Genomic DNA, 27,026 nt, shown 5'->3' with positions numbered 1-27,026 from the left:
TCTCCCACACTCACCACTACACTGGTTTATATTCATTCTCAACTGCAGGGTGACCTAAGTCTGCTGAGGCAGACGTTCAAGGCTGAGGACTCATTGTCACGTAACCCTCAGAAATACTGAGGTTATGCAGACACATGGATATTTGCACTGGGGTGGCTGTGGTTCAAGAGCAAGAGTAGGTTATCCGCTGTTATGAAGATTGGTGGTTTGATCATCGGCTCCTCCAACCTGCAGGTTGAACCATCCTTAGACAAGATAGTGAACCCCCGAAATTTACTTGCTTCTTAAAACCCAACAACATATTTTTTAATTCATTTATTCACAAAAATAAAATACATTAGAATCTGTCTGTTTTAAGAAATATCTACCAGTTTAATAAAAGCAGAGCTGTTCAGTGCCGTTGCCTGACAGCAAGAAGATCCCAGGGTTTGAATCCCAGGGTATTTCTGTATGAAGTTTACATGCATGCCGTCGGTCTCTCCAGCTTCCTCCCACATTTGAGGGACAAGCATGTTAGGCTAATTAGTTGTTAATTGGCCGTATGTGTGAACGTGTGTGTGAATGCTTGTCTCTCCTTTTGTGTTAGTCCTGCCACAGACTGGCAACCAGCCCAGTTTCACCCAACTCCAGCTGCCCCACGATCCTGAGTTGGAAAGGCAGAAGAAACGAATGGATGAACTGGGGCCAGTTACACTGATAGCATAGCGTAAAATAATTCTTGCAGGCACTCATATTGTGTTGGTAAAATGTTTCATATGGAGACGTCCATTTCAAGACAATGTGGGTTTATATATACAGTTTTATTTGTAGTAATTTCTACATGATGAGAAAGAAAAAGGGCAACACTAGAGCTGTAGAGAAGGAAAACTGTACATTTAAATGACACAGTGCTGCTAATACACCATGCACCATGGCATATCACAAAGTTATTTACAAAAACACAAAATATATACTGTACACCTGTACACATGCCTCTTTAGCAATGGCTATCATTATGTGAAGATATGCATAAAACTGTGATATCGGATATATTACTAACAGTCGTATATAACTACGAGGTTTGAGGCCTCTTCCAGATGAGGCCTGTGAAGGTCCAACGTGAAGTTCAAGCCTGCTACACGTTCATGACAGGAGTCAGCTGCAGCAGTGAGCTCTGTGCTCGAATGGCACTGCTCTTCGAATGCAGTTTCTCCAGGTTCTGCAAAAAGCCTCTTCTCTTGAGGCCTTCAAGAATGACAGTGTTGCTAGACGCCAAGCTGACCCGGGTCCTGTGGAGGAAAAATACACCACTTCAGTAACGTATGTGACGTGGTCGTGCACTCCCTGCCTCTACCTACACACCAGGGTGCACGGCGAGTTCAATGGCAAAAAAAAAGAAAAAAAGAACTCCTTTCTTCCTCTTTGATTATAACATGAGTGTTTAAGTACCGCACAGCAATTATACATAATTATCATAAATGACTCCCTTCTGTTCAAATACTGGATGCTATAAGTGGCCACAAGGTGTTTGTTCAGCTTTATTGCAATTTACTTTATAAGAAAAAACATCAACTTGAGAGCATGGCCAACCGCAGACACGTAACCCAGAGGTTAACTAACCTCAGTATGGTGTTTATTCTGCCCAAAACCCCTCCAGAAATATGTGGAGGATGCAGTCTGATGTGGGCTCACAATAGGAAAGACATGAGTCAGAGGTGTGAAAAGTAGTCAAAACTCTGACCACAAGAGATCGTGCATCTGGGTTGGGATCAGTGGATTTGTTAAGATTCAGTATCACCTCATTATCTTATTTATAAAAAGCGATTTAAAGAGAGAGACTCACCTTGGAGAATCTATACCGCTGTCTCCTGTGATGCTCTGATTCTCTCCCGTTTCCACAGCTTCCCTAACGTCTGGCCCTCTAGCTCCATCGGGCATGCTCAGAGCAGCCCTGTGGGCCTGAGGTACATGCTTCTCTTCCTCCTCCTTCTTCTCCACCTCAGCTGCCCAGTGAGCAGACTCACCGTCACCTTCATCAGCCGACTTCCTCACAGTCTCTGTGTCCGATTCGATCTCGCTAGTCTGGCAGTAGTCAAAGATGCTACTGTCTCCAACTTCACATGCTTCTGAACAGTCCAAATCAAGGTCATCTTTGTGCTGTCTTTCTCCCTGGATCGCTGCATCCCATTTTGGGCTGGATTTGCTTTCGGTTCTTGGTGATCTGATCTTCTGGTGTTGACGATGGAGTCTCCAGCTGGTGTCTTCAGGTCTGGACGGGCTGAGGGTATCTTCCCTCTGGACTGCCAGAGAAATTTGATCTGCTGACCCCTGCATTAAGGTGATTTCTGGCTGGTGAAAGTTGGATTTAAAATGGCGACTGTGTGGTCCCTGATACTTCAGATTAGAGTCGCGGTTTTGGTAAACCAGCTGGTGACCCTGATAGTCCGCACCACCTGCTGTGTACTTACTTGCATCCTCTGTAACCTCATCGTCATTCAGGCACAATGAGCTGCAGGCATCATCATCCTCCTGATCGGCTGCTCTCTGATAGAGTCTGCAGTCGTCCTCTGTAAAGCCATCAGTGTCTGTTACCAAGGCAGTGCTGTTAGATGTCAGTTCCAGCCTTTCTCCCAGGCTCATGGCTCTTTGCTCTCTGTTATTGACAGTGACAGGTCTGATCTCTTGCAGGTTCTGGGTCTCTGTAGTTTCAGAGAGCTCATTAGGCCTCTGTGTGCTGTCTTTTTGTGGGTTGGAGAGTCTGAGGGAATGTTTCCGCTGTAAAGAGGGCTTGGGCCATGGCAGATTTGGATCATATGCATTGTTTATTATGGCAAGCTCATAGGGATGGGTGGAGAGAGAGGCATTAGCACTGGAATACTGCTGGATGTTAGGAAGACTTCCAACTATATTTTGGCTGCGATCTGGCATACTGTCATATTCTGGGGCATCCTGAAAATGTTTGCTCTCTCTGTCCTCTCTCTGTCTGACCTTGTCATCTATGCGAAGCGTACTGCTCTGTGGGTAGACTGAGCTGTAGTTTAGTGGCAGCTCTCTGCTGGGCTTCGTGTCCGACTGGAAAAGAAGATCAGCACTAAAGTCCCTCTCAGGGTTGCAGTTGTATTGTTCTTCAGATGTAGTGAATTTCCCTTCATTCTCTCCATCTGCTGCCATCAGTCTGGCTCGGTGTGGGTCCCAAGATTTGGAGCGATGACTCGTTCGGTCCTTCCTCCCTGATCCCGAAGTCTTGTGCTCTTTCACCTCTCGTCTTCTGTGCTCTCTGGCAGCGGGAATTCTGTTCTCGGCTTCTTTCAGCGGATGTGCCTGGAAAGGGTTTTCAATGCGTTTCTTATAAAGAGACTTTCCCTCAGCAGTTCCACATTCTTCCACTTGAACTGGTTCATCAACAGCGATTTCCACTCTGAGCCGCGTAGGGATCAAATCCTCCCCCTCTGGATAATTGTCCGCACATATGGAAGCTTTGTTCTTAACCTTGTCCTTCTCCTTTTCCCTGTGCTTCTCTTTGGACGAGTGGCTCCTCCTCTTGCTGCAAGAGGCTTTCTGAGCAGATCTTTTGCCTGCTCCTGCCTTGGATGAGTGATGATGCCTCAGTTTTGAAGATGCCAATACCTCAGTAGACATTCCCTTGTCAACTCCCTTATCATCTTTATCAACACCCTTGTCCAGCACTTTTTCTATCCCTCTCTCCCTTCTCTCCTCCAGCTTCTTCATGAGGACGGTATGGCGTGTCAGATTGTCCACAGTTAGCTCAGGGTTGATGCGTTTGATGATTGCATGCTCCAGATCACGGGGTAAGTTGTTCAGGTCATCCTCGTCTCTTACAGGCCACTCTTCTGGAGGGAACTGGCCTGAAAAAGATGCATACTCCTTCTTCGGTTTCTCCTTTTTTCCTCCATTCCTCCGGAACAAACTGAGCCCAAACCTCCTCCCTGGTTTATCTTTTTCTTTGCGGCTGGTGGCGTTAGTAGTGGCTGTAGTCTTGCTGATCTCACTTGCCTGACAATCTGCTGCAGTGGAGGTGGACTGATGTTGCACGGTGGGTTTGTGATCTAAAGGTCGCGGCCACTTTAAGCTTTTCCCCGTGCATTCGCTTATGGACACGGACACGGAATGCTGATCTGGGACGGTGGAGGGAGGGACAGTTGCTGGAGCAGTCGTGGCATTAGTGGAGATTTGGAGGGGGCTAAAACAGCTGCAGGACTTGCAGTGGGCGACTGGGGGCGTTTGTGTGCTCTCGACGCAGATGTCGTTACTTAGCAGGTAAGTAACGGGAGGAGGTAAAGGAGCGTCATCTGCCGAAGAAGAAGTCCACCAGTTCTTCTCTCTGACCATGTTGTTGGTGATGAAATAAGTCTGTGGAGTGACGATGAAGTAGCCCTCGCCTGTGTGGTAAATCTTGCGTTCCTTGATCAGATTGCCTAAAGCGTTATAGAGGATGTCCTGAGTGGGGATGGTTATCCCTGAGACACAAAAAGGGAATGCGATTAAGGCCAAAAGAGATGAAATGCTTATAATTCCAAATCTCTAATGCATAACTGAAAACTATGAAGCTACAGCCAGCAGCCATTTAGCTTAGCCCAGAACAAATGCTGAAAACAGTTCTATGGCTTTCTTTGCTCTGGCCAAAGTACCTTGATGATCAATAGTGCATACCCGCAGATCTGTGCACTAATTGTGCATGTGAACGTTTCACGCATAAATCAGTGGTTTATTATTATTTTTTAATTCACAAATACAAATACATTTAGTAGTGCCACTGACCATGCGTACAAACAAATGAAGGCCTCGCTGTCCAAAAGCAGCATATGTCATAAAATGCTCGATAAAATGAAAAAATTAACTGCTTGTAAAGAAAAGAAAATACTGCTCCCATATTAGTATATGAGATTTATGAAACATGCGCACTGACCTATTTCGTTCTTGAGAAAAACTAAATAAAGTAATGCTGCAGCTGAAGTAACAGAGGTTCTTAATATAATTTCCCCTTAGACACTCACTGTGGCTCAAGGACTGGCACTTATATAGTGCCTTTCTACTCAGCTGGTAAAAAAATTAAGACTATAAGTGTTGACATCTAGCAATGATATAATCCCTTTAATGAAATACAAGATCATTTAATTATGAGATAAGAAAATACTGAAATATGATTAAAAGTTAAACCCTTGATTTTTCCATTTACTTAATAATTTTTTAATTTTTGTTTTCTTGAAATAGTATTTTTTTAAATTCTATTTTTTATTTAATTGGGATTCTGTGCATTTTGTAACACAGTGTTTTTGGAAAACTGCAACTAATGACCAAAAGGCAACATTATCATTATTATTATTATTGTTGTTATTATTATTGGTAGTAGTAGTATTGCTATTGAGTTTAAAGGTGTGTTTTAACATTTTCTAAGCATTTTCTAAAGTCTTCGTTATTTCTACACACGGTCAGAGGCACTTCTAATTTTTTCATAGAGTACAAACAAACTCCGCTACAAAAATACTGATAAATCGCTCATTTGTGCATGAAATTTTTATACGCACAGATTTGTGTGTGCACTGTTAGACAACGAGGTCCAATGTTCTTGCCTAACTATTCATTTCTCAAGTAAGCTGTGGCAGTATTTCATGGATTACCTGGATGAGCTTTGCTCATGTAGTTGACAAGTGAGTCTTGACTGACGGTGATCTGGGAAGAGTTCATGTCTGAGATGACTGAGCACAACACCTCAGCCAGGGGAATGAACTGGGACTGAGGAACAGGCGACATCTGCACTGGGGACAGGTCACCTGAAAAACACACACACACACCAGCAGATTACTGGGTGGAACAGGTGGGCCTGCTGCAGGAGATATAAACACACCTGGGACAGAGGGTCTCTCTCTGACTTGCGCTGCCAGTGAAAACAACTCAAAGTACTGAAGTTGACATTCCTGTCCCAACCACCTCCTAAATCATGACCAAGGTGGTCTATTTATGTGAGTTATATGAACCATGCCTGACTGCTTTTGGAATTCCATGGGTACTGGGACTGACCACAGAATTCCATTACTCCCACAGAAATGACCACAGCTCTGCCTGCTGGGCAGATCAGATATCCTGCCCCCATACCATAGAGACCTACACATCTAGGAGCTGCCCCTAGACAAACATGTTACTAAACCTGAGAGACACTATGAAAAGGGGTCTTGGAAACATTTGTCTCTGCAAAAATAGTATGAAATTGATTCTTTAAATGTGCACTTCATATCACAATATCCCAGCAATCTGCACAACTTTACAGACCTTCGTTTATCGTGCAAACAAACTGTGGGAGCCTATTAAAAAGCCACAAAGCTTTCAATCATAAAACCTGAAGCTAACCAGGCATTTTAGGAAACTTTAGACCAACATGAACTTTCACACACGGAGAAGCAGGGATTAGAGGGTTGGGATCATATTGAGGGGACTCTTTAACAGCATATTTATAAGAGTGGACTGAATGAAGGGGAAATGAATGGAGACTGGTTACATGAAAGTTTCTCATTTGGTTAATGTGTTACTGTGTTCAGAGACAAGAGGCAGTTACTAGTACCAGTGTCACGACACGCAATCTTCTTTTTCCTACAAAGTGAGGTAACATCATAGGGACAGACATTTGCAGCTCGATCTGGGTTCCAGGAAGGAAAGCAGCAAAATTTCTAGAAGATTTCTCCAAAGAGGGTGCAAAGGCCAGCCAAAACCAGAAGACATAGCATAATATCAGCAATGTTTACTTTTAGAGGGTGCTGAGTATTAATTACAGAGTAGAGTTCACATATATATATGTTAGGTTAACAGTAGTGGTGGGTGGATTTGATGTGGTAATGAGTACGAGGAGAATGTGGGTTTTGCTGCAGTGGATAACTTATGTCTTGCAAACTAACATAAAAGGGGGGAAAGAAATGCTTGCAATATGATCTACAATGTTGACATGCTAACAACAATGTTATCCCAGCATACAGCTTACAACCAGCCAGCTGACCAAGGGTCTCAAACCCACTGCTGATGAATGATTAGACTTACAAAGTCATGGACAGAACCTTACCCATCGGAGTGGAAAATTGGTTTTAGTTAATCATCTACACCACACCAGAGAAAGGAGTGCAAAAGATGATAAACAGGAAAAAAGAAAATGCAATCCATCAAAAATGCTACTTGAGTCCTAACATGAAAACTTGAGTGTAAAGTTAACACACACAAACACACACACACAACTAATTAAATTCAGCTACGTGACCACTTGGAACTTTTGGAGACTGCTTGTGTTGACAACAGTGTTTTGTGTATAAATGTCACACTTGTATGACTGTGAGTGATTTCCTCATCAGCCCTGGGGCATTCATTCAATAGCACTGCCAAGCTCACCACGTGATGTAAGCTAAACATTTACAACCCTCACACTTGAACCACTTTTGTCTGAGGCAGGGAAAATATACAGCTAATCAAATATCTGCTATAGTAAAGAATGAGAACACGCATACGTATCACACACATGATGACAGATGCAGGCAAGTTTACAAAAAAAACTATTCTTTCAAGAGCAACGTGTCATTAGTCAAAATCACTTATTTTTCATCATCTCAGCGCTTGCATTACGACCACAGAATGTTTTGACAGATTTTATATGGGAAAAAATGACTTAATCAGTGTGTACAATCTACCACACGACCATAAATGTAATCCAGTGTTAAAATATGTGATATGAAATTACATATTGGTACAATTAAAACATTCTGGCTTCTTTGCATGTATAAACATGAAAACTAAGGTTAAGATCGGGTTAAGACTTAAACTTTTTACAAAAAGGGAAAGAAGTTGGAAAAAGACCCTGCATAACAGCTTTTAGCCACACAAATGAATAATAAGTAGCCTAAAAGCACTGTTAACATAATATTTTAATCACTACAAATGGTCCTGCATTTCAGTTAATTAAAAAAAAATGGAAGGAATATGTGAACCTAAAAAAGTAACAAAACAATTATCAGCACATGGGGTTCACTTAATGCTCGTAAGGTTCACAGGCAGAGGTCTTTCTTTGCAAAACTGATCCTATGAGGGATTGTAAAAGAAAATAAAAGCTGCCTTCCCCCAGCTGAGACAAGACATTAAGCTGTCTAAACCTCAGAGCGGATATCTCAACAGCGGTCTCCCTGGCAGTAAATTAGTGCTGCTGACTTAGCTCCTCATTGTCGTTAACTTCCTATAGGAATGTCTGGCAGGCTGTCTGCATAGAAACCACATACAAACACAGTCAACAGTGAAAATGTCAGCAAGGTTAGAGTGGGAGGCAAATAATTAACATCCTAATCAGAGGGAATCAACAAACTAATCTTCTCTTTGCACAGAGGTAATTTCAGTGGATTGATTGTTATCCTCTTCGATCGTGTCCTGGTTTAATGCATGATATCCTGTAGGACCCATGCTATTACGATTTGTTCTTCTAAAGAGGCTAAATGCAAATATATTCATGCAATAGGTTTGTTACATGCAATGAATTCCAACTACATTGAAATGCTGGTGCAAGACATGACAAAAAACACCTGTAGGAGTTCAGATGTGGGAAATATTGCTGTAATGGAAGGATGGGGCCGGCTGAGGATCCGTGTTTATTGAGTCTAACATTAGCAGGCGTGACTGTCGAAAAGGTTCAGCGTTGTAACCGCCTCCTCTCCAGGGGGAGCGGATCTCTGTGTTGCTGTAATCCAAGACCGGGCCACTGACATTAAACCCTTTGTCATACACAGCATGAATACCCGGCTGGGCACCATGGCAACCGAACCCTGTGTCATAAGGGCGAGACAGGGAAAATAGCAGCTTGAGAATCAAAACGGGGACGAGCATTGTGTTAATGCCAGTTAACAGAAGGAGTAGCAGGTCGATATAACCTTGTAAAAGGGTTATCTGCTCTCAGCTTGTATAAAATGTGGAATATTGGTTTGTGCAGCTCTCTGCAACCTTCAAGTTTAAAAACATTTTTTTTGGGGAATGAATTAAATTGAGCTAATCTGAGCTAATTCTTTTTCTGTGAAAATGAAAGTTTTCAAATACCTGCAGAGATGCCTGTGAAAAACACCCTCACTGTTTTCATATACATTAAAAGGGTAAGTAGCAGCCAGGTGCTACTAATCAAATGCACTTGATTTATGGATGGAGCACCTATACGAATGCCCTCAAAGTTTGCTAATCTGCAGCATTCAGGTGTGTGTTTGTGAAGTTTGCCAGCCTCTTCTTTCTAAAAATTAACATGGCAGCATGACTTAGGCTTGTAAAGTTGCATCTGAACAAACCACAAGACTTTAGACAGACATTTAAACAGATTAGACCAAAGTGGAGATGTTTGGCCATAATGAACTAGATCACATCTGGTGAAAATCCAAACACAGCATATCAACACAAACACGTAATACCAGTTGTCATGTGCGGAGGTGGCGGTGTGATTATTTGGGTTTGTTTTGCAGCCACAGGACCTGAGAATCTGATGTAACATAAACTCCTGTGGATATCAAAGTAATGTCTGACAGCTCAAGCTGACCTGGCAGAAACTGGGGAGCAGTTGAGCTGTTGATTGTTTAGTAGGACAATGATCCCAAGCACAGCAGGAAATCAACAACAACAACAAAACAAAGAATCACAATGGTCCCGTCAAAGTCCAGTTAAACTCTGGAGCTCAACTTGATTGACACCTTAAGAGAGCTTTGCATAAACAAATGCCTGCAAACATTAATGAATTGAAAGAAGAGTATGCTAAAATTCATCCATAAAAATGTAAGCCTGATAAAGTCGTACAGAAAAAAATATGTATTTATTCGAATGTTTACAGTCCTGAGAAAGCTCTTTTTTCACACGATTGTTCATGCAGATACACAATAAATATGCAGAAAGAAAAACAGTTTAAGCAATGTTATAGTTATCCTTTCCATCTTGTTCCTACAGGAATAGGAGCATGAGTTTCTTTCTCAGGGGTGCAATGCTTAAATCACATGCTGGTTTGTATTAAAATAACTTGAAATGAAAAGATCATTGTGATTTTATATAACGAGCCTGATTTTTGTTTCATGAACAGCATTACCCCAAATATTAAAATAAAGCGACAAAGTCCACACTATGATTTCTGCCCCTTGCAGACCTAAAAAACATTCTTCCAGTGTCATAAGTTTTCCATGTGAGAATAAACTGCTGCCTGGGGAACAAAATGAAAAATATCTAAAGCCGACTGTTCATATTGCAGCAATGACTGACAGAGACCTTCTCTCCTCGATCCCCACTGAGATACTTTTGGCTGCTGACACTAATCAATACCACATGTATTCACATGGCTCACATGGTGTTAGCAGACCTTAGAGCCTCTTGAGTCTCATTTCATACGTGATTGCATTACCTTAAGTCTCTTGGAGTAAAATACTGCACCACACCGTAAAGCACATGCTGCAGACCTGCCATAAATTGCACCACTGTCAAACTATCTCTAAATGATCTTTACTCAATGCAGAGAAGGCAAAAATCTTCTGTTTATGGACTTCTCAATCAGTGGACGTGCCATAAATTAATAGCAATATTCAAAGACTAGAAGCACCTAACTTTATGAAACTCACTAATATGATCAAACATGTTGGTTTCTGCACAATGCAGAAAGAAAACATCACAAGTATGCACAGACAATAGAGCCCATACATTTTCAGAAACACAGAGCAAAAATTAAAACGATTAATTAAAAAAAAAGTCTCACAACAGCTTGTATATCATTTAACATTTCAACCGTTTAGCTGACATTTTAATATTTAATGATATTTTGCCAAGAAGTGAAACTCTAGCAAAGTCTTCCGTTCCTGATCATCACCAGCCCTCGATAACAAAAAACATGTGATGTACTGGCTTTAAGTTATGCCTTGGAACAGTACAAGATTCCTGTAAATATAAACAGACTGCGCATTAATGTGAAATATTGGTTATTATCCTGTATGCCCATTAGTCACACTGTTGTAGTGATGGAAATGTTTATTGGACTACCAATAAATATATGAAATATCTTAAAAATATTTGTATGGATTGCCATGACATTTGAGGCTAAAAGTGCATAAGAATTTTTCTCTAGTGTCATCATTTAGCAAATGTCTGAATAACAACCGGATGGTTTGTTACACAATGTCACAGCAACAATTTTTTAACTAAAACTTTAGCTTGTCCATGTCTTTATTTGCCCAAATACCCGAAAACTAACCGCAGTCCAATCACCCTCAGGTATTTTTATGTTTTCTGCTAATGTGTAGTTGTTAGCATGTAAGTTAAACTAGCTAACAGCTAGCTAACATTAACACGTTAGCTTTGTTTTCTACTGTACTACTTCTACTGATAATATTTAGCTCTGCCTCACAGAGCTGGCTCATAGGGTCTTTGTTTAACCTCAAACACAAAAATAAAATAAGACAACCTGAAATTCACTAAAACTGTAAACCCTTGAATGGCCACTTAAAGCTGTATTCAGAGCCTAGCATGTCAATTATTTTCACTGAAATTAAATGTGTTTACAACCTTGTAAAAGAAATATATTTGACCTTTAATTGAAACAATAAAATTAGTCTGAATTTCATTGCCACTTAAATAGTAAATAAACTGTTATCTGTTTCTGCGCAATGCTATCATATGCCATACAGTTATAGCTTGCTAATTGAATTTTCTGTTTCAATTAGTTGCCACATTTATTTAACAATCACAAACAGCTGGCCAGTACATTGCAATCAATTTGAGTTAGTGCAGATGAGTGCTACTCATCTGCAAAGCATCTCTTCCCATTAGAGGACTGGACTTAACTGTCTGTACTCTGGTTATATTCCTACGTGAAAGCAAGGTTACTGAGCACGTTTGTGGAGGAATTTGTGAATTTCTCCATCAGAGATTCTGGTTGGACTTTGATTGTATGTAATGAATGTGAATTTCTTTGAATGTAGATGGAACAGAAGACAACAGATTTGTGATTTTAGCGATTTATCAAAGTCAATCACTCTGTCATGACACAACAGAGCATGTGTAATTACCAGGTTGACTCAACTGCAAACTGATAACAGACCAACTCAGTCCTATCGCTATCACAAAGTCACTTTGAAGATGGCAACTGAGTACGAGAGGTCACACACCTGATTCCTATCCCCTGTGGATGCAACCATTTCGAAGGCAACAAGACTGTAAATGTGTGCAGTGAACTTGCAATCATTTTGGTTGCACCGCAACTACCGTTTTCCTATAACCAGGCTCGAAAGCATTAGCTCTTAACTTAGCACTCCAACCTCTTAATTAAATATGGTAACTTTTGGCTCAAAAATCAAGATTTCAAAAGCCAAAAATGTCAAATTGACCAATTCACACCAATGAGTTACATAACAGTTACTACATGAATCTTTTATATACAGCCTTTAATGAATGACCCCATAGTTTGGATCATTGAAGGCTGCTCAGTGTGCATGAGTCCCTTGCTTCCTGAATGTTTTCTGTCCTTGAGCCGAGAAGCACCTGATTCAGAGCTGTGTTGTATGCAATCTACTATTGACCTTTCATCTTTGCACTGCTGCAGGTAAAATTTAACTCAAATTTTAGGTATGATTTAGACAGTCCCTCATTCAGTAGCCCTCTAGGAACACAAACTACTCAAAGACGCCCACCGTCTTATCTCATCCTGCTATCGTCTAATCTTGTAGGCTCCAGGAGGCAAACAGGATAATCTTCTCTCTCCCTCATTAAAGACACACAGCATGGCATTCAGCGAGATCTCAAAGCCTGCCCCAACAGACTAAAGTCATTCCTTATCTCTTCCTCACTAAGTCAGTTTAACTATGTGCTACAGTAAATCTGCTAACTGTACATGCAAGATTCAGTCAACCTTGGTGACACAATGTCAAACATTTTGTCAGATTTCTAATTTATGTGCTAAATTCCCACCCGTCCCTTTGTCCTTGGTATTTTGGACAAGCAGGGCTCCGTGACCCCGCCCTTGCCTTCCTTCCTATACATGTGTGTGTGCTGCACTTTTTAAAAGTGCTTTATGAGTTTGTGTCTTTAACTCACATAAGAACACAGACGTGGGCGTTGCAGTTAAATGGCCCAATAAACTGAGTGAAAAGATCCCTTCAGAAAGCAATCACAGAGCAAATATCCCAGCAATGAAACCTCTCCCAGTGTGGCGACACTGCGCTTTCACCCCAAAAGCCTAGCATTAAGCAAAAACGTCAATGAAATAAATATCTATTATAGAATTTGCCGTAAAATTACCATCCATGAGCTTCCTGTGTCTAACACATCAAGCTATAAATGCTGAGCCACTGGGCATTTTACAGCTTTATTGATTGATTCCTCCCAATAAAACCTGCATTTTAGCCCAAACATTTAGCTGCATTAGGTAAATATTTAATCTGACCTATTCATGGTTCAGAATCAGAGAGTGCAGTGCAAGAGAGGAATCAAGGTGGGAGAAAAAAGGTCAAATATGGACTGTGTTTGCTTGTTTTCTTTGGGAGGGGGGGTTGGTACATTAAAATGGCAATTTAGCCCCTTCATTGGCATACAAGCACTGCAACATCTTAAAATAAACAGCTGAATAAAAGCTGATAAAAGTCAAAACATCTCGACTAAAGAAAATTCATGAGCTAAAACCATGAGCAACGAAGAAAAACCCAGGCTGGGTTTGTGTTGTCCCACATCACCATAGAAACCTTTACTGTGGCAGCGACCTGCCACGTCCAATACGAAAACAAAGAAAAAGAAGAAACAGCAGCAAAAGTGTCGTTTCTGTAACAGCCACAGTCTCGAGACAAAGTTTGCCAAAGCGGGCCTTTGATATTTAATGTATGTTGGCAAGTAAGCACAAAGAGCCTGTGACTAAGCTTCTCAAACTGTCATTCACCGAGCTCAAAAGATCTAGTGGTTTATAGTGGGTCACCGCAAATCTTGCTTGCTGCAGCTGTAATGGCATAAAATAATGCTTTTACCATCTGATTCACAAGAAGAACAATTGGAAAAGCAATCCTGCTCATAAAAGTGACCTGGCACTAAGCTAGTGAGCAGGAACCCCGTCATCACGTCCTGGTGAAATAGGAAACACACCTGACCAGGTGTTTAACAGCAGACCTCAGGTAAACAGGGCTGTATTTTATACCAAAAACATCTTAAGTGTAGCATGATTTCAATTTATGCCAATGCCATCAGACAGAGTTAAAGCACAGCTTTACCGACAATTTATTTTCTCAATCTTTCACTTCATACCTCTTCAGACTAAGTGGACCACACCGCCACGTTTCTGGTTCTCATCTGCTTTGATGAACTTGAACATTACCTCCAAGTCTGCCGGATCCATTTCTGTGCCACAGTACCTTTCCTTTGTTCTTTAATGTATAAAAACTAGTCCTCTGCAGTGTCTCTGGCCAAATTGGTCCCATTACCCTGAGAAACTATTCATCTCGGCTTTGTTCCAGCCCACATCTGAAGTGTTCAAGGCAAAACTATTATATTTCCTCTTTACAGAAAATGCACAGTTAAAGACGCATACCAGAGATTATTGTTGCACTTTCAGGGGGACTTTTTTCCATTTCAAAAGAAGGGTTACAATTATTTATACATAAGCTAACATACTCGCTGGTGCAAATGACACCACCAGAGTTGAAGAACTAGAGCAGAGCCATTTTACTTAAAAAGAAAAATACCTATACTGCATCTTGTTGCAAATTTTATTGGGTGAATGCTGAAGGCATTCAACCTATTGAGTTTGTTTCTTTATTCTTTGCTGCTTAACTATGGCCACAGTTTTGGTGCTATTTTCACCACTCAAGTCTTAAACTGCTCTGCTATTTCTGCTTATGCCAGCTATATCCTTTGGTGCTCATAACATTTATACTTTTTAAAATATTATGCTTTTTAACATTTCAACTGGTCATATCTCCTAAACCGTGGACTCCAGACACATGAGTCTTGTGCCAATATATCTTCAGACACTCCTGATGCTCATGGTGAAAGAATTTTTTTTTTAAGTTTACCATTTTCCCATTAATTATGTTTGTTTCAGAAATCTGTCCTTCTCTCAGATTTCAAACCCTGGAATTGAAGCCGTTTTTTCTCTCGTTATGTCTCTCTCTGGGAAGACTGCCCGTTTGCCTCACTGAGATGAGCAAGGTTCGAATTCTACCTATGGCTGTTACTGCATGTCTTCCCCGCTCGTGCTGCCTTTGCTTTCTTGACACTCTTTAGTGTACCCTTCCAAATAAAGCCATCTTCAGCAGACAGTTTTCTTTTTTCAGCAGATAATTACGCTTTTTCAGCTGTTTTCAGCACATATTTCCGCTACATGGCATTCACCCGGCATTTTTGCAGTTAATGCAACTTTTTCTAGTTTTTTATTTATGATCTATTTTTTGGCACGAAAGCCTTAAAGGCTTTAACTTCTTTATATTAAAAGATTAGCATCAAGTACCCAACTGATTCTCTTGGTGCTCCTGGTATTCAGTATGAACCTGTTAAGCCTGATGGTTATTAGGTTACCCATAAGGACTAACACAAAACAATACTACTGAAAAAAATCATTGGGTCTGAAAAGCTTCTGCTGTTAAAGAAAATGTAAAACACTTGACTGAATACGCCTTTGTGCAAAAAGGAAGAAAAAAATATTGCATCGCTTTGTAATTTAATTCTGAGACTGATAAAAAAGATAAATATATGCATATATTTCAATGAAAGAGCTTATTTCTTCAAGATAAGACAAAAAGTCACGGTTTAGCCAGATGTTTGGCCTCAAAGTAAATGCACTCAGTGAGGAATGCATAAGGATACGTTTAAATAATACCTCGTGTTTAACCCTAAAGTAGTAATGTAACTAAGAGGCAGTTCAATTTCCAAAATTTTATAACATCATTTAACATTTTTTGTTCAGCATTCGAGGGCATGCATCCAGAAAGGAAATCCTATCCTCTTTGTGTATCAGTCTGGCTTCGGATCAAGACAAACATAGCACCAGCTCAGCCATTACCTTATGTTGGACCTCTGCTGGAAAAAATCAAAGACACTGCTGTGATGTTTCCGGATACTTAACTAGCAACTGATTCAGTCACTGATTCACAGATGTTTTCAAGACTTTCAGACTGTGATCCAGCTGTGTGGGGATGGTTTCGCAACTATTTTGAATACAACTATCACTGTGAAAAGAAGTGTCCCACATGAGGTCTTTTGTGTGTTTAACAAACGGTGTACCCCAAGGTTCTTTCTTAGGATTCCTCTATATTCAGCATTTACTCTTAATGGCCCATTTTAAAGACCTGTACAGTATATTGCTTTGCATTTTTCTGACACTTTGCCAAGCTTGGAGCTCAGACAAAGACAGGAGGCCCTAAATCTCCAGCTTGTCTTCCTGAAAGATCTGGGTATTTTCACTCCTACTCCATACATGTGACATTTCCCCACTGACACCCCACCACAAAAACATATACACCCAGCATCGAGGAATATTTTCAGCAGATCCACACATTAATCATGAGTGATAGTAGTCATTGGTTGCAGATGAAACCCATTTCCTCTCCTTTAAACTGAGCTGAAGGTGCAGCAGATTCCAGTGTTTATTATCCCAGCGTTTGGAGCACAGCTCCCATCCGCTATCCACCATGTGATCCATCACTCCACAATGCCCTTAAAATCATCAGCTCTGTCGTAGTTTCTTGGAAGTATCTTCCACTCTTGAAATTCAATAACACAGCACCTTGCTATTACTGAACCAATGTTAGCATACCTTTGCATGTATTACTGCTACATGAAGCAAAGAAAACATCCTGTCAGGAAACTGAACATTAATAGTGATGCAGAGTTTAATGCAATGTAGTCTGACCCATTTGTCTGACCGGAGACTGAATAAAGATAACTCCACCAAGGGAAACCTAAGCTGTTACTGACAGGGTGCATAAGCTCAGGGATGAAGAGGAAACTCCTTAACTGTTATTGTTGGCATTGGTCCACTCAGCCGCTGCAGATGAGCCCAGTGTTTGGGTCGATGCAGAGGCCGACATGCCTGATTCGCACCGGGGTTAGCTTCCTGCTTAATGGGAAAGGATGTGGCAAACAAATGATGTGGCAGGACTGCATGCACATGCAGAGTCCTTCATACACACACACGGAGGGTCACATCTGAGAATACAGGTCAAGGTTTTTGAATTATTTGCTAAGCTATTTTTGCAGCCACAGGAACTAAAAAAAATGTTGTAGATAAATGTAGAAAAATATCTCGCCAAAAGCAAAATCAGTAAAAGTGATTGTAAAAGGCTGCATCCTAATCATCTTACACTAATAATGCAATTTGAAAAGCAATTTGAAACTTAAATAATATGCACAAAAATCACAGAGACTCCTTTCAAGTTACAATTTAATTAATTTCCCTTTAAACTGGTTATTTATAGATATGAACGAGGCAAGAAGGCACTTCAAACATGCAAATACTACCTAAACCGTTGCCCTATTTTGCAATTTTAGGGAAAAAGATTCAGTTTAACACTAGAATTTAATGGAATTTTCCTTTCTTAACACTCCAATTCAGCACTTGTTACAGATCCTGCAAACTGCATCTACAACATGCCTCATCTCTCATCTTGGCAGTGCAATGAGATGTTTTCTGACCAACAAAGCAACATTTATGGCAGATGTTAAAACATTCACACAGCTGATTGGTATACAAATAGTTTTAAATTCATACCTTAGGACCTCTTTGAAACCACGGCCACTGTCATAAAACTGAGTGTGAAAAACAAAGATAAATGTGATTATTCGTTATAAGCTGATCAAATTTCAATAGGTGGTCAAAAGGAAGTTTGCTTTAGCCAACACTAATGGTTAACTTATGGCAATGATTGACACTGTTGCAGGAAAGGATAAAAAACTAAATAGCTGGATAGAAGTAATAATGATCACCTGACACTGAAATAGCAAGCTTAAAGTAATAGTTTTAATTTAAAAAAAAAAAAGAATAAACTTAAATAAGAGGTTGAAATTGTTATCTAAAAGTAGACCGTTATAGTATATATATATATATATAGTGAATGAATAGCAATAATGTTACCAGTAATATTGATCAATGCAGGCCTGACATGTCCATTCACAAGTGCACATTTGTAACCCGGTGGGTAAAATACTGAGACGTAAGCAGAAACGCAGTGAGCAAAGAACACCTGGATACTGTTTAAATGTATGTTTCTTTCTATAAAACCCTCTGAAACTAAATAACCCCGAGGTACCTTGTTAGCAAGAAGGCTGTAACCTTTGACCTGTGCTGCTTAGTTAGGACAGGGTGGGCCATTTAGGGGCGGGCAAGGGGGTGTCATGGTTAATAAGCTAACATCTGGAAGAGTTATGACTATTAGCGGAGCGCTTTGAGACTCTGACAAAATACCCCCATGAAAGGAGAAACCCCTGGTGTGAAAATACAACACTTTCAAGTGAAAAGTAAAGGGCAGAAATGAGACTTGCATAGCTGCAAGCTCAGGAAATGATCTCAAGAGTAAATGAAGCATTTCAGGAATGCATCACCACCTCATGGTATGGCAAGTTAAATGAAACATACCATTTAAAAAAAGAAACTTGGCTTAAAAAGAGCAGCTTAGTCATGCCTTACAGTGCTCAAAGAATGACACAGATGTGCTGAAAAGTAGCGATTTCACCGACAAAGGTGAGAAGACTTGTTTACGCCTGCGTTCAAAGGAAAGAAGGTTTGCAGAGACTGACAGTAGAAAGGATACAGAACACCTCATTACACCGGTGGCTTACTCCATATAAATGTTTAAGCCTGTGTCTCCATGCTCATCCTGCTGCGGGGGACAATAGTGGCACGCTAAATAATGCAGAACCAGCTAAAAGTCATTACCGAGCCTCTGGTTTCAAAGGGACAGCTGGAGTGGTTTACCGCTGAGAATTAAAGAATTAAATTTAAACAAAGCCAACAACGTGCTTTGAGCATTTTAATGAGCAATAAGAAGCTACAATTGGATTAAATTAAGAGTTGTACTTTTTGGGGGAGTAAAAAAAACTTTTTTACCCTCTTACTGAGAATTTCATGACACTGACTTCCTTTTAATTACGGAGAAAGAGTAAGGAGAAGCAAGCCTGCTCATCCTGAAGTTTGAAAAGATTCTTAAAAGTACCCACAAACTGATGTGCTTGTTTGTTTCATCTGGACTGTTTTAGGCTTTGTCTTTATGCACACGCCATCAGACTGTTTAACTCCTCCCTGGAGGGGAGAGGGAGGGGAAACAGGAGGACAAAGGAGGGGGGAACAACTAAGCTGTAGTGCCTCTTCACCTCACTGTGCAATACCTTTTGTGCAATACTTTTGTAAATAGTCAACGGTGCAATAGACTCAATACTTGAAATGTGCAATTCACTTGTATTTTTATTTTTTATTCCTATTTATTCTATTTATCCCCTTCGTATATTTTATTTATATTGTCTCTGTACGTATATATATATATATATATGTGTGTGTGTGTGTGTGTATTATATATATATATATATATATACTATTCTGTAACTCTGTAACTTCTGTCGGTGCTGTGCTTTTTTGGAAATCGAATTTCCCAGAGGAACCCACCCGAGGGATTAATAAAGTTCTATCTAATCTAATCTAATCTAATCTTATGCAAGTCTAGATAAACCACTCTAGCTCCACAGTCAAGGTATAGAGCTAATTATCGAATGCTTTGCTCAAGCACGTTTAACCCACAACAGGCATTTTCTGTTAAGGCAACTCACTGATTGAAAATAAACCGTCCCTTTAACAAAAAACAAGCTGTTAAGGTGGTGTAAAAAATCTCCAGATCCCACAGTCTTGTTTTTTTCCCTCTTGATTACAACTCCATTTTGATGTAGTTCCAGATCACCCTTTACTGGAATAGTCTTTAAAAACTACAGCTGTGGTGCTTTATCCAGCTCCACATATTAAGCATCATAATACCTGCAGCCATTTCAATAGATGTTATCCACACAAATTGTAGTAAATATAGCACATGTCATAAATGGGTGATAATTGAGGTACTGTAACTGCGCTGCATTTCCAGTAAACTAAATCCTCACACTAGTCATAAGTGAGCTGGTTTTACAGTATAAATAAGTGTGCGTGTTAGTCCCCATAGGGAAATAGTTCCTCTGCATTTAACCCATTCACCCAGTGAAGCAGTGGGCAGCCACCAGTGCAGCGCCCGGGGAGCAGTGTGTAGGGACGGTACCTTGCTCAGGGGTACCTCAGGGTAACCGTTCAGTGGAGTCGAACCCCCGACCTTCCGATCATGGGGCCACCACTCTACCTACTGAGCTATCCCCACCTCTAACCCCACAGTGCTATTATCCTGCAGAAGGACACTGGATGAAGAATGAGAGAATGCCCTGCAGACAAGAGTTAGTTTAATCAGAGATCCTCAGTTCCACTGGGTCCATTGCCCACGTTAATAACACTCCATACCAACTTCTCACACTGATTGTTTACCTCAGTGGGAGTGGGTGAGTGTGTGATGGGACCACAAGCCAATCTCTCTACACTGAGACTATCAGCACAGATAACCAGGCAGGACCATCTATGTCACCTGCGTCTCTCTTTCTTTGTCTCTTTTTAGACAATCTTAACTAACTTTGCCTACATCTGGTTAGCTTCAGCTGAGCATCTCTTAAATTAGGCGTTCCTTACACACAAAAAACTTCCACACTGCAGTAAAGTCTGAACCTTCCTCTGACCTGAGAAAGGAAATAGGGCTATTTGAAATTCACTGTAGCCCATAACTTATAACATTTTGTGTTTTCGAGCTGACATATTTATATCAGGACAATGTCAAGGCCTTAAGTCCATGCCTGATATCAATCTAGGAGTCTGACTTCCACAGTCCCACACTGGCCATGAAACGGAGGGACATTAATCCTGGGTAACAGAAAAGCGGCTGCGGTCGGCAGGCAGTTGCTCAGTGATTCACTGCTGACCAGCTCTCAGCGAGAAGACTGTAAACCAGGCTCTGACAACCTGCCAGAGCTTATTTCCATACAAATTTCTGCGGTGTGAGGAGAAGGATTTGTTAAGGATGAGAAGGAGGTGGTATTTCCACACGCAGACGTGTTTGCATCTGCTGTGGAGAACACATTCGAACACGAGCTCACGCATGAACGTGCACACCTTTTGGACCGTGCATAACAATAGGTGCAACATCACCTTTGGCCCATGTGGTGTTTGTTTGTCAGGGCCAGGAGGGGTTGCTCAGTGGGATGGCATGTCAGCCTCCACCCTCTCCCTCTCTCAGTCAGTCCACGCCCTCCCAGGGTCTCCCTCTGTGTGGTCTCTTCCTCCCCTTCACATTCCTTCATTTGCTTGTCTGTGAACTGCTCAGTCTCGCAGAGCTGACGCAAAGTCAGCAGGTAAGACAGCAGAAGGCACACATCCAGACAAAAGGCACTACTCTGGAGACAGACCGGGAAACGTCAGTACCGCAAGCAGCCGGGAAGCTGTTGGAAGGCAGCTGCAACACTGAGACACTGCCCGAACAGCCAAGATTTGGAAAAACACCTTCTACACCCTTTGGAGATTTTAACTTTCATGTCATAATTGTGTAATTTTAAAAGTGGTCAAGTATTAGTCCCCACACATTTATTTGTAAAAACCTACAGATTAAAGTAAGGAGGGAAAAAAGGACGTATCAGTTAAGAATAAGGTCATTAGCTCTAAAATCCACACAAGGTTGTCGTTTTCTCCAGGGGTCAGTGCTGTCAGACATTTACAGCCTGTGAGATCATGCTATAGGAGGCTGCATAAAGGTTTCTGCCCCATTTCCATTGTTTCTGTGTCACTATATGCTGCTTTAAAGCACAGCCAGAGAAGAGGGGGGCAATTAGGAGCAATTACAGGGAGGTTTGTTAACAAGCTGGGGTAAACATATGACTGTGTCAGTAACAGACGGATTTGGGATGCAGTTCTCCCAAACACACCAGACATTTGAGGGGTTTGATGGGTGGGGTGGGGGTCTAGTTAGAAACATAGTCTTCCAAGCAAACTGAACAGATCAAAGTGATGAAGCAGGCAACACGTTGTCTCTTTAGAGATCCTACCTACAATAATAAACCTAAAATAATGTAAACTCCACTTTTACTGCTACAACTTCTACAACTTGTGGAGTTCCACTGCGCCAGCTCTGTGTCAGTCACACTTTACAGCTTTCACACATCTGTCTCAGGGTGGTAAACGTGTTGTTGGTGGTGTGATTACAATAAAGAGCCCCTTTAAAGAAAAAACACCTTGTGCCATTACATGAATAGAAGCTGTTCACTGCGCTGAATGAGTCCTATCACCTTATTTGCATTGCAAACGGGACAGTGGCGTATACACACGTTCTGCTGCTTCTTCTTTCAAGTGTGTTTTGTGGACATTTCGCTCACATACCGACAGCTTTAATGATAAATCCCTTCGGTGACCTCAAAGCCCTGCGCATCCACGCTTCCCTCAGCACCTCCAAGTTGCTGGCGTTGCCTTGAATGAAAAGCACGAAGTTTTCCATCCATCCCTGAAAGTACACCTCAGCTATAGCCTTGACCAGTCTCTTATTCCAGAAACTTCGCGAGTTTTGCGCTTTAAAGTCATCGAAAATCTCCTGACCGTTCGCACCGGTGCCGCCGAGTTTCCCTCCGCCGGCGCGCACACTCTCCTCGTCCGTGCCGAAAACTACAGCCAGCGAAGCTGCTGAGAGCTGAACAAGTCGCTGCTGGTGAGACATTTTAAAGCCTTTTTATGGGCTCCGGAGACTCTCGAAATCAAAACGCACGCGTTAAAAGGAAGTTCTCTCATCCAAAAGTCCAAATAAACACCGATTTTTGCCTCGCATTCCTCCCGTTGCGCGTCTGAATCCTGCAATGTGTGAACCGGAGGCGCAGAGGACGTCCGACTGGTTTCTCTCGGCTATGGTGACGGTGGCAGAAGGAGGACTCACCAGCCTGCCTCCGCCGCTGCTGGGACCTACAGGTGGACCTCCCACCGATTGTTCGCAGGTGTGTGCGTGTGTTTTGCTTGCCAAACAGAGTTTACCAAAATAATACGTCAGAGTGCTCCCATGATTTATGCAGGAGGAAGATTTACCTGCAGTCCTACAACGAGAAAGAAGCTCAGGGTCTCAGAGGCACCCCTGCAAAAACCCTGCGTGGGCTATTTTACATTGTACCTTTGCGTTTTTTTCTATCCTCACCTTTCCATTTGACTTTCTGGTTTTTCATTGTTAAAGTTGGTGATTCCTAAACAACCAAGATTTTTTTTTAATGTATCTTTAAAACAAGCACAAAGCCTCCCCGGAAAGCCCGAGTCGTCTCCTGCTCACAAACTTGCAAACAATTTGAACGCGTTTTGATAAATCCCGTGTGATTTCTTACTTATTGGTATTACATTACTTTAATTTCATCTTCACTGCAAGTTGGTGACACAGACTCTGACGCTGATCCCAGAGCACACTGGCAGACAATCTGTGGCTCTCACTGAAAGCGGAGTTTCACAACAATGACTCCGATTAAAATGCGTGAGCCTCCGCTGCAGGGTACATTTGCCACTGAAATGAGAACCATCCCCTCCCGTGCTCTAAAAAAAAAGGGACCCCATTAGGCTCAACTTTTACTGAAGCTCTAAGACAGAGAGCCACCTCATATATCACAGTCTCAAAAGGCTTGTAGTTTAGTTTTCAGGAGCATTCAGGCCCCTGAAAGGCCGGGGGCCACTCTGCCTCAGTGTGGTATTAGAGCTCATGCAGGAACAGGATATTACACTTCCTCTGTACATGAAAAGAATACATCGCCTCAGCCAGCACAGGATGAATTATATGCAGTCTGTCAGTGAAACCGAGTTGAGTGAAGTCGGAGGCTAGAAGAGCAAATGAGCAAAGATTATGTGTGGGATTAAAGATTTATGTCGTTCAGTAAGAAACTAATAGAGCAGATGGAAATCAAGCTTAATAATCGTTTGAACATTTGTAGTTTGGATCTGGTTCTGCTGTCATTACATGCAGCAAAGGTGTGCTCAAACACACTGTCGCCTCACAGTTGGAAGGTTCATGGTTTAAATCCCCTGGTCCTGTGTGGAGTTTGCATGTGTTCCCTGTGCTTGCACTGGTTTCCTCCAGCTTCCTCCCACAGTCCAAACGCATGGGTGTATGTGGCTTGTTGTCTAAAGCACTTTGACGAGTTAATAAGACTAGAATGGCACCATGTAAACCAGTCCATTTCCAACTTCTAAATTCTAGTAGAAACCCTTACTATGCAAAATGTGTGAGGCTGATTGTTGTGGAAAAATATGAAAAACATGTACATTTAATGCCATAAAAACGTTAAATCTTTGGTTTAGATATTCCACTCATTAGACTGTATATAAAAGATAGTCACCTCACCCATTTTGAAAGCTTGAATTTCTGATTTTAGCCCTCACCATCTGAGGTTTTCTGAGCCACGTGTAACTGCGTTTAGACAAAAAGATGCAGCGCTAAAGAATTTACTGGCATTAGTTTGGTTTGTAAGATGCATCCCACAGGTACAGATGTCTGCTAAACACAACCACACAAAGACAGCTGAGTATTCAATGACTCAAATTAGCTGAGATGATGCCTAGATGTCAGTTACAGGTCTGAGTTTTAAAGCAGCAGTATAACTTTAAGCCTTAATGCAATTTGGAAGGTTGTCAACATCTTTATTTCAGACAAACATGAAAGTCTGTGAGGATTGAGTGATGTTGAAAACCACAGAGAGAAACGTTAACATTATTTTAAGGCTATGTAAAGAAACTAGACTCCCACCACACATTCAGTCTGGTTAGATTAGCGCATATACTGTGCTTCTGGAAGAGGGAAAAAGTAATTTTGCTGATTGAAGGTGTGATCAGGGATTTTGAAACCTAGTATTCTTTGGTAATGTATTAAAAAAAACTATGATGCTTTATAAAGCAAATTGAACTGAATAAAAAGGTTTAACATGGCAGGAAGCGAGCTTGGCTATTCAGCTTTTTATGTGTTTTTTCAGTCTTTGTGTTGAGCATTCAGCTGGTGGCTAAAGATAGGGCTTATCAAACTTCTCATCTAACTTTTAAGAAGTCTAAACTGAATTTGTAACTCAAGAAATGCTGTTTCCTCCTTTAACTGATCAGTTTTTTCTACAGCTTTTGCACACTTCTTATAAATTGTGCATTTCTTTTACTAAAAATACTGTGACAATCCCTGCCTTACAACACAATGCTTTTGTCATGTCCTGGAAGTCTGCAGAAATGCTATCATTGTTTGATAACATTGACTTCCTGCAGATAAAAACTTTGGCCCATACTTTGTTTAAAATCTGTGCACTGACAATAAGAAGCGACCCGCTGTCCGGACCTACATTCAAAATCTCTTTCTTCTAAATGTTTAGTCTGCTGGCCGGACTGATTATTGTGAAGCAAAGTTGCCATAATGACGTGAAATTCTGCACTCCAGCCTCTTGATTTTTAATTAGCATACATATGTCTCCCTCCTGCTGTGCACTGAAGCAATTTTAAAGTAGTATCAGGTGTCTCTGAGGGGCCAGCGACCTTGACGTGATCACAGTGTATATTTTTGAATATGATAATTTCAGATCCTGAACCCAAAGTTTGTGTGTGTACATACAAACTAAAACATCTGGTCCCGCTAAAGGAGTTTGGCTCTCAAACCATTTTCTGAGTAAAACAGCCCCAGAACGCTTTCTCTGAACCCCTGTGCCAGGAATAAATATGACCCAAAACATCAGCGGAGCTCCTGCACATGTGCCAATACGCGTATACCATCTGCATCGGGAGAGGCTCCGGTTTCATAAGGCGTCCGTGTGTTTTAGAGGGTGTGTCCTCTCTTTGTTAGTGAGGCATTTGGTCATTACAGCCAAAACAGAATGGGTCAGTTCTGCATCACGTGCTGGAGGTCAAAGTTCATTCAAGGGTCAGGCGGAGACCATTTGCTTAGTGACCTGTGTGGCACTTTCGAGATCAGATAGACTGTGTTAAATTAAAAGTTGCTGGTAAATCCCAGCCAACCTCCTCAGTGCTCATGCTCAGACATGAGAGCGGCATCAGTCTGCTTATAAAATTCCAGCATGAAAGCAAAACGCATTTTCCAAATTGTCAAACTGCTCTTCAAAGAGCATCGAGGTGAAACTCGGCCGAGGACGTTTGTTAATATTTTCTTGGATCACAAATGTACTTTCTTCATCAGTCCTGCTTGTTGAGATCTTTTATTTTAAAAAGCACCTCTTTTAATCTTTATGCCTGAACGAACATGTCCCGGCATCAGTTGTGGTACTCTGTTATTACAATTTCATTATTTCAGCACTCTGCCATCACAGCGGAGATCAAAGGGGGGCCAGGCTGGTTTGTGTTCAGTCTCTACAGTGTGTATAGACATTTAAGACAGTAATGTAGGCCTGTGCACGCTCGAGAGCTTGGGAGCACAAATCAATGCACATCTTAAGTGAAACCTGCAAGACAGACTTCCTTCGTGGAGTTAGTAGTCAGCCAGACATACATAATAATAGTGGTTTTGCCATAAAACATGATTACTTAAGTCGGGACTATAATTGAGTCATGTTGTTTTAATAAGTCTAGGACAGAGAGCGAATCCAGCAAAGCACTTAGTCTGCAGGGGAGGACTGCTCTCATAGTCCTCTTAGAAGATATTTTGACTTTAAAAGACACATTTAAAGCTACTCTGACTGCTGTGTAAAGTGTTAGAAGGTGGTGAGTGATGACTTACACACATTCACACACACTCACACACACAAAGACCCCGCGGACATGCTGAAGATCACAACCATGTGAGAGACGTCTATAGCTGCACTTTGAGGTTGTGCGAGAGAAAGGGAGGCTCGGGTTGGTTTAGTCTCGTGTTTCTCGCCTGGTTTCTGCAGTGCATCCGTGTACACGCAGGTGCAACGGACTCTCATCAAACAGTGACCTTCGTAAAGCCGTAACAGTCTCCTTGAGTTCCCGTGTGAAAGATTTCTAACAGATTCGAGCG

General features: G+C 41.4%; 1 protein-coding gene across 4 annotated transcripts; it reads right to left on the bottom strand.

Annotated features, from left to right (window-relative positions):
- Nucleotides 1-781: 781 nt before the first annotated feature.
- Nucleotides 782-22,998, bottom strand: stox1 (storkhead box 1). 4 transcript variants are annotated; one of them, XM_082557292.1, is made up of 4 exons: nt 22,424-22,998; nt 5,619-5,771; nt 1,823-4,457; nt 782-1,268 (listed from the first exon to the last, which is right to left on the bottom strand). In XM_082557292.1, the coding sequence occupies exons 1-4, from the start codon at nt 22,752-22,754 to the stop codon at nt 1,115-1,117; spliced, it is 3,273 nt and encodes a 1,090-aa protein (XP_082413418.1). In that variant the 5' UTR covers nt 22,755-22,998; the 3' UTR covers nt 782-1,114. The 4 variants fall into 4 exon arrangements, with proteins under 4 accessions (XP_082413418.1, XP_082413420.1, XP_082413421.1 ...); XM_082557294.1 differs by lacking the exon at nt 22,424-22,998 and adding an exon at nt 17,714-17,735; XM_082557295.1 differs by lacking the exon at nt 22,424-22,998 and adding an exon at nt 16,007-16,026.
- Nucleotides 22,999-27,026: the final 4,028 nt, after the last annotated feature.

This window comes from Aulonocara stuartgranti (assembly GCF_965226115.1).
Source record: "Aulonocara stuartgranti genome assembly, chromosome: 13".
In the NCBI taxonomy this organism is placed as follows: Eukaryota; Metazoa; Chordata; class Actinopteri; order Cichliformes; family Cichlidae; genus Aulonocara; species Aulonocara stuartgranti.
This window is presented reverse-complemented; position numbering and strand designations above follow the sequence as displayed.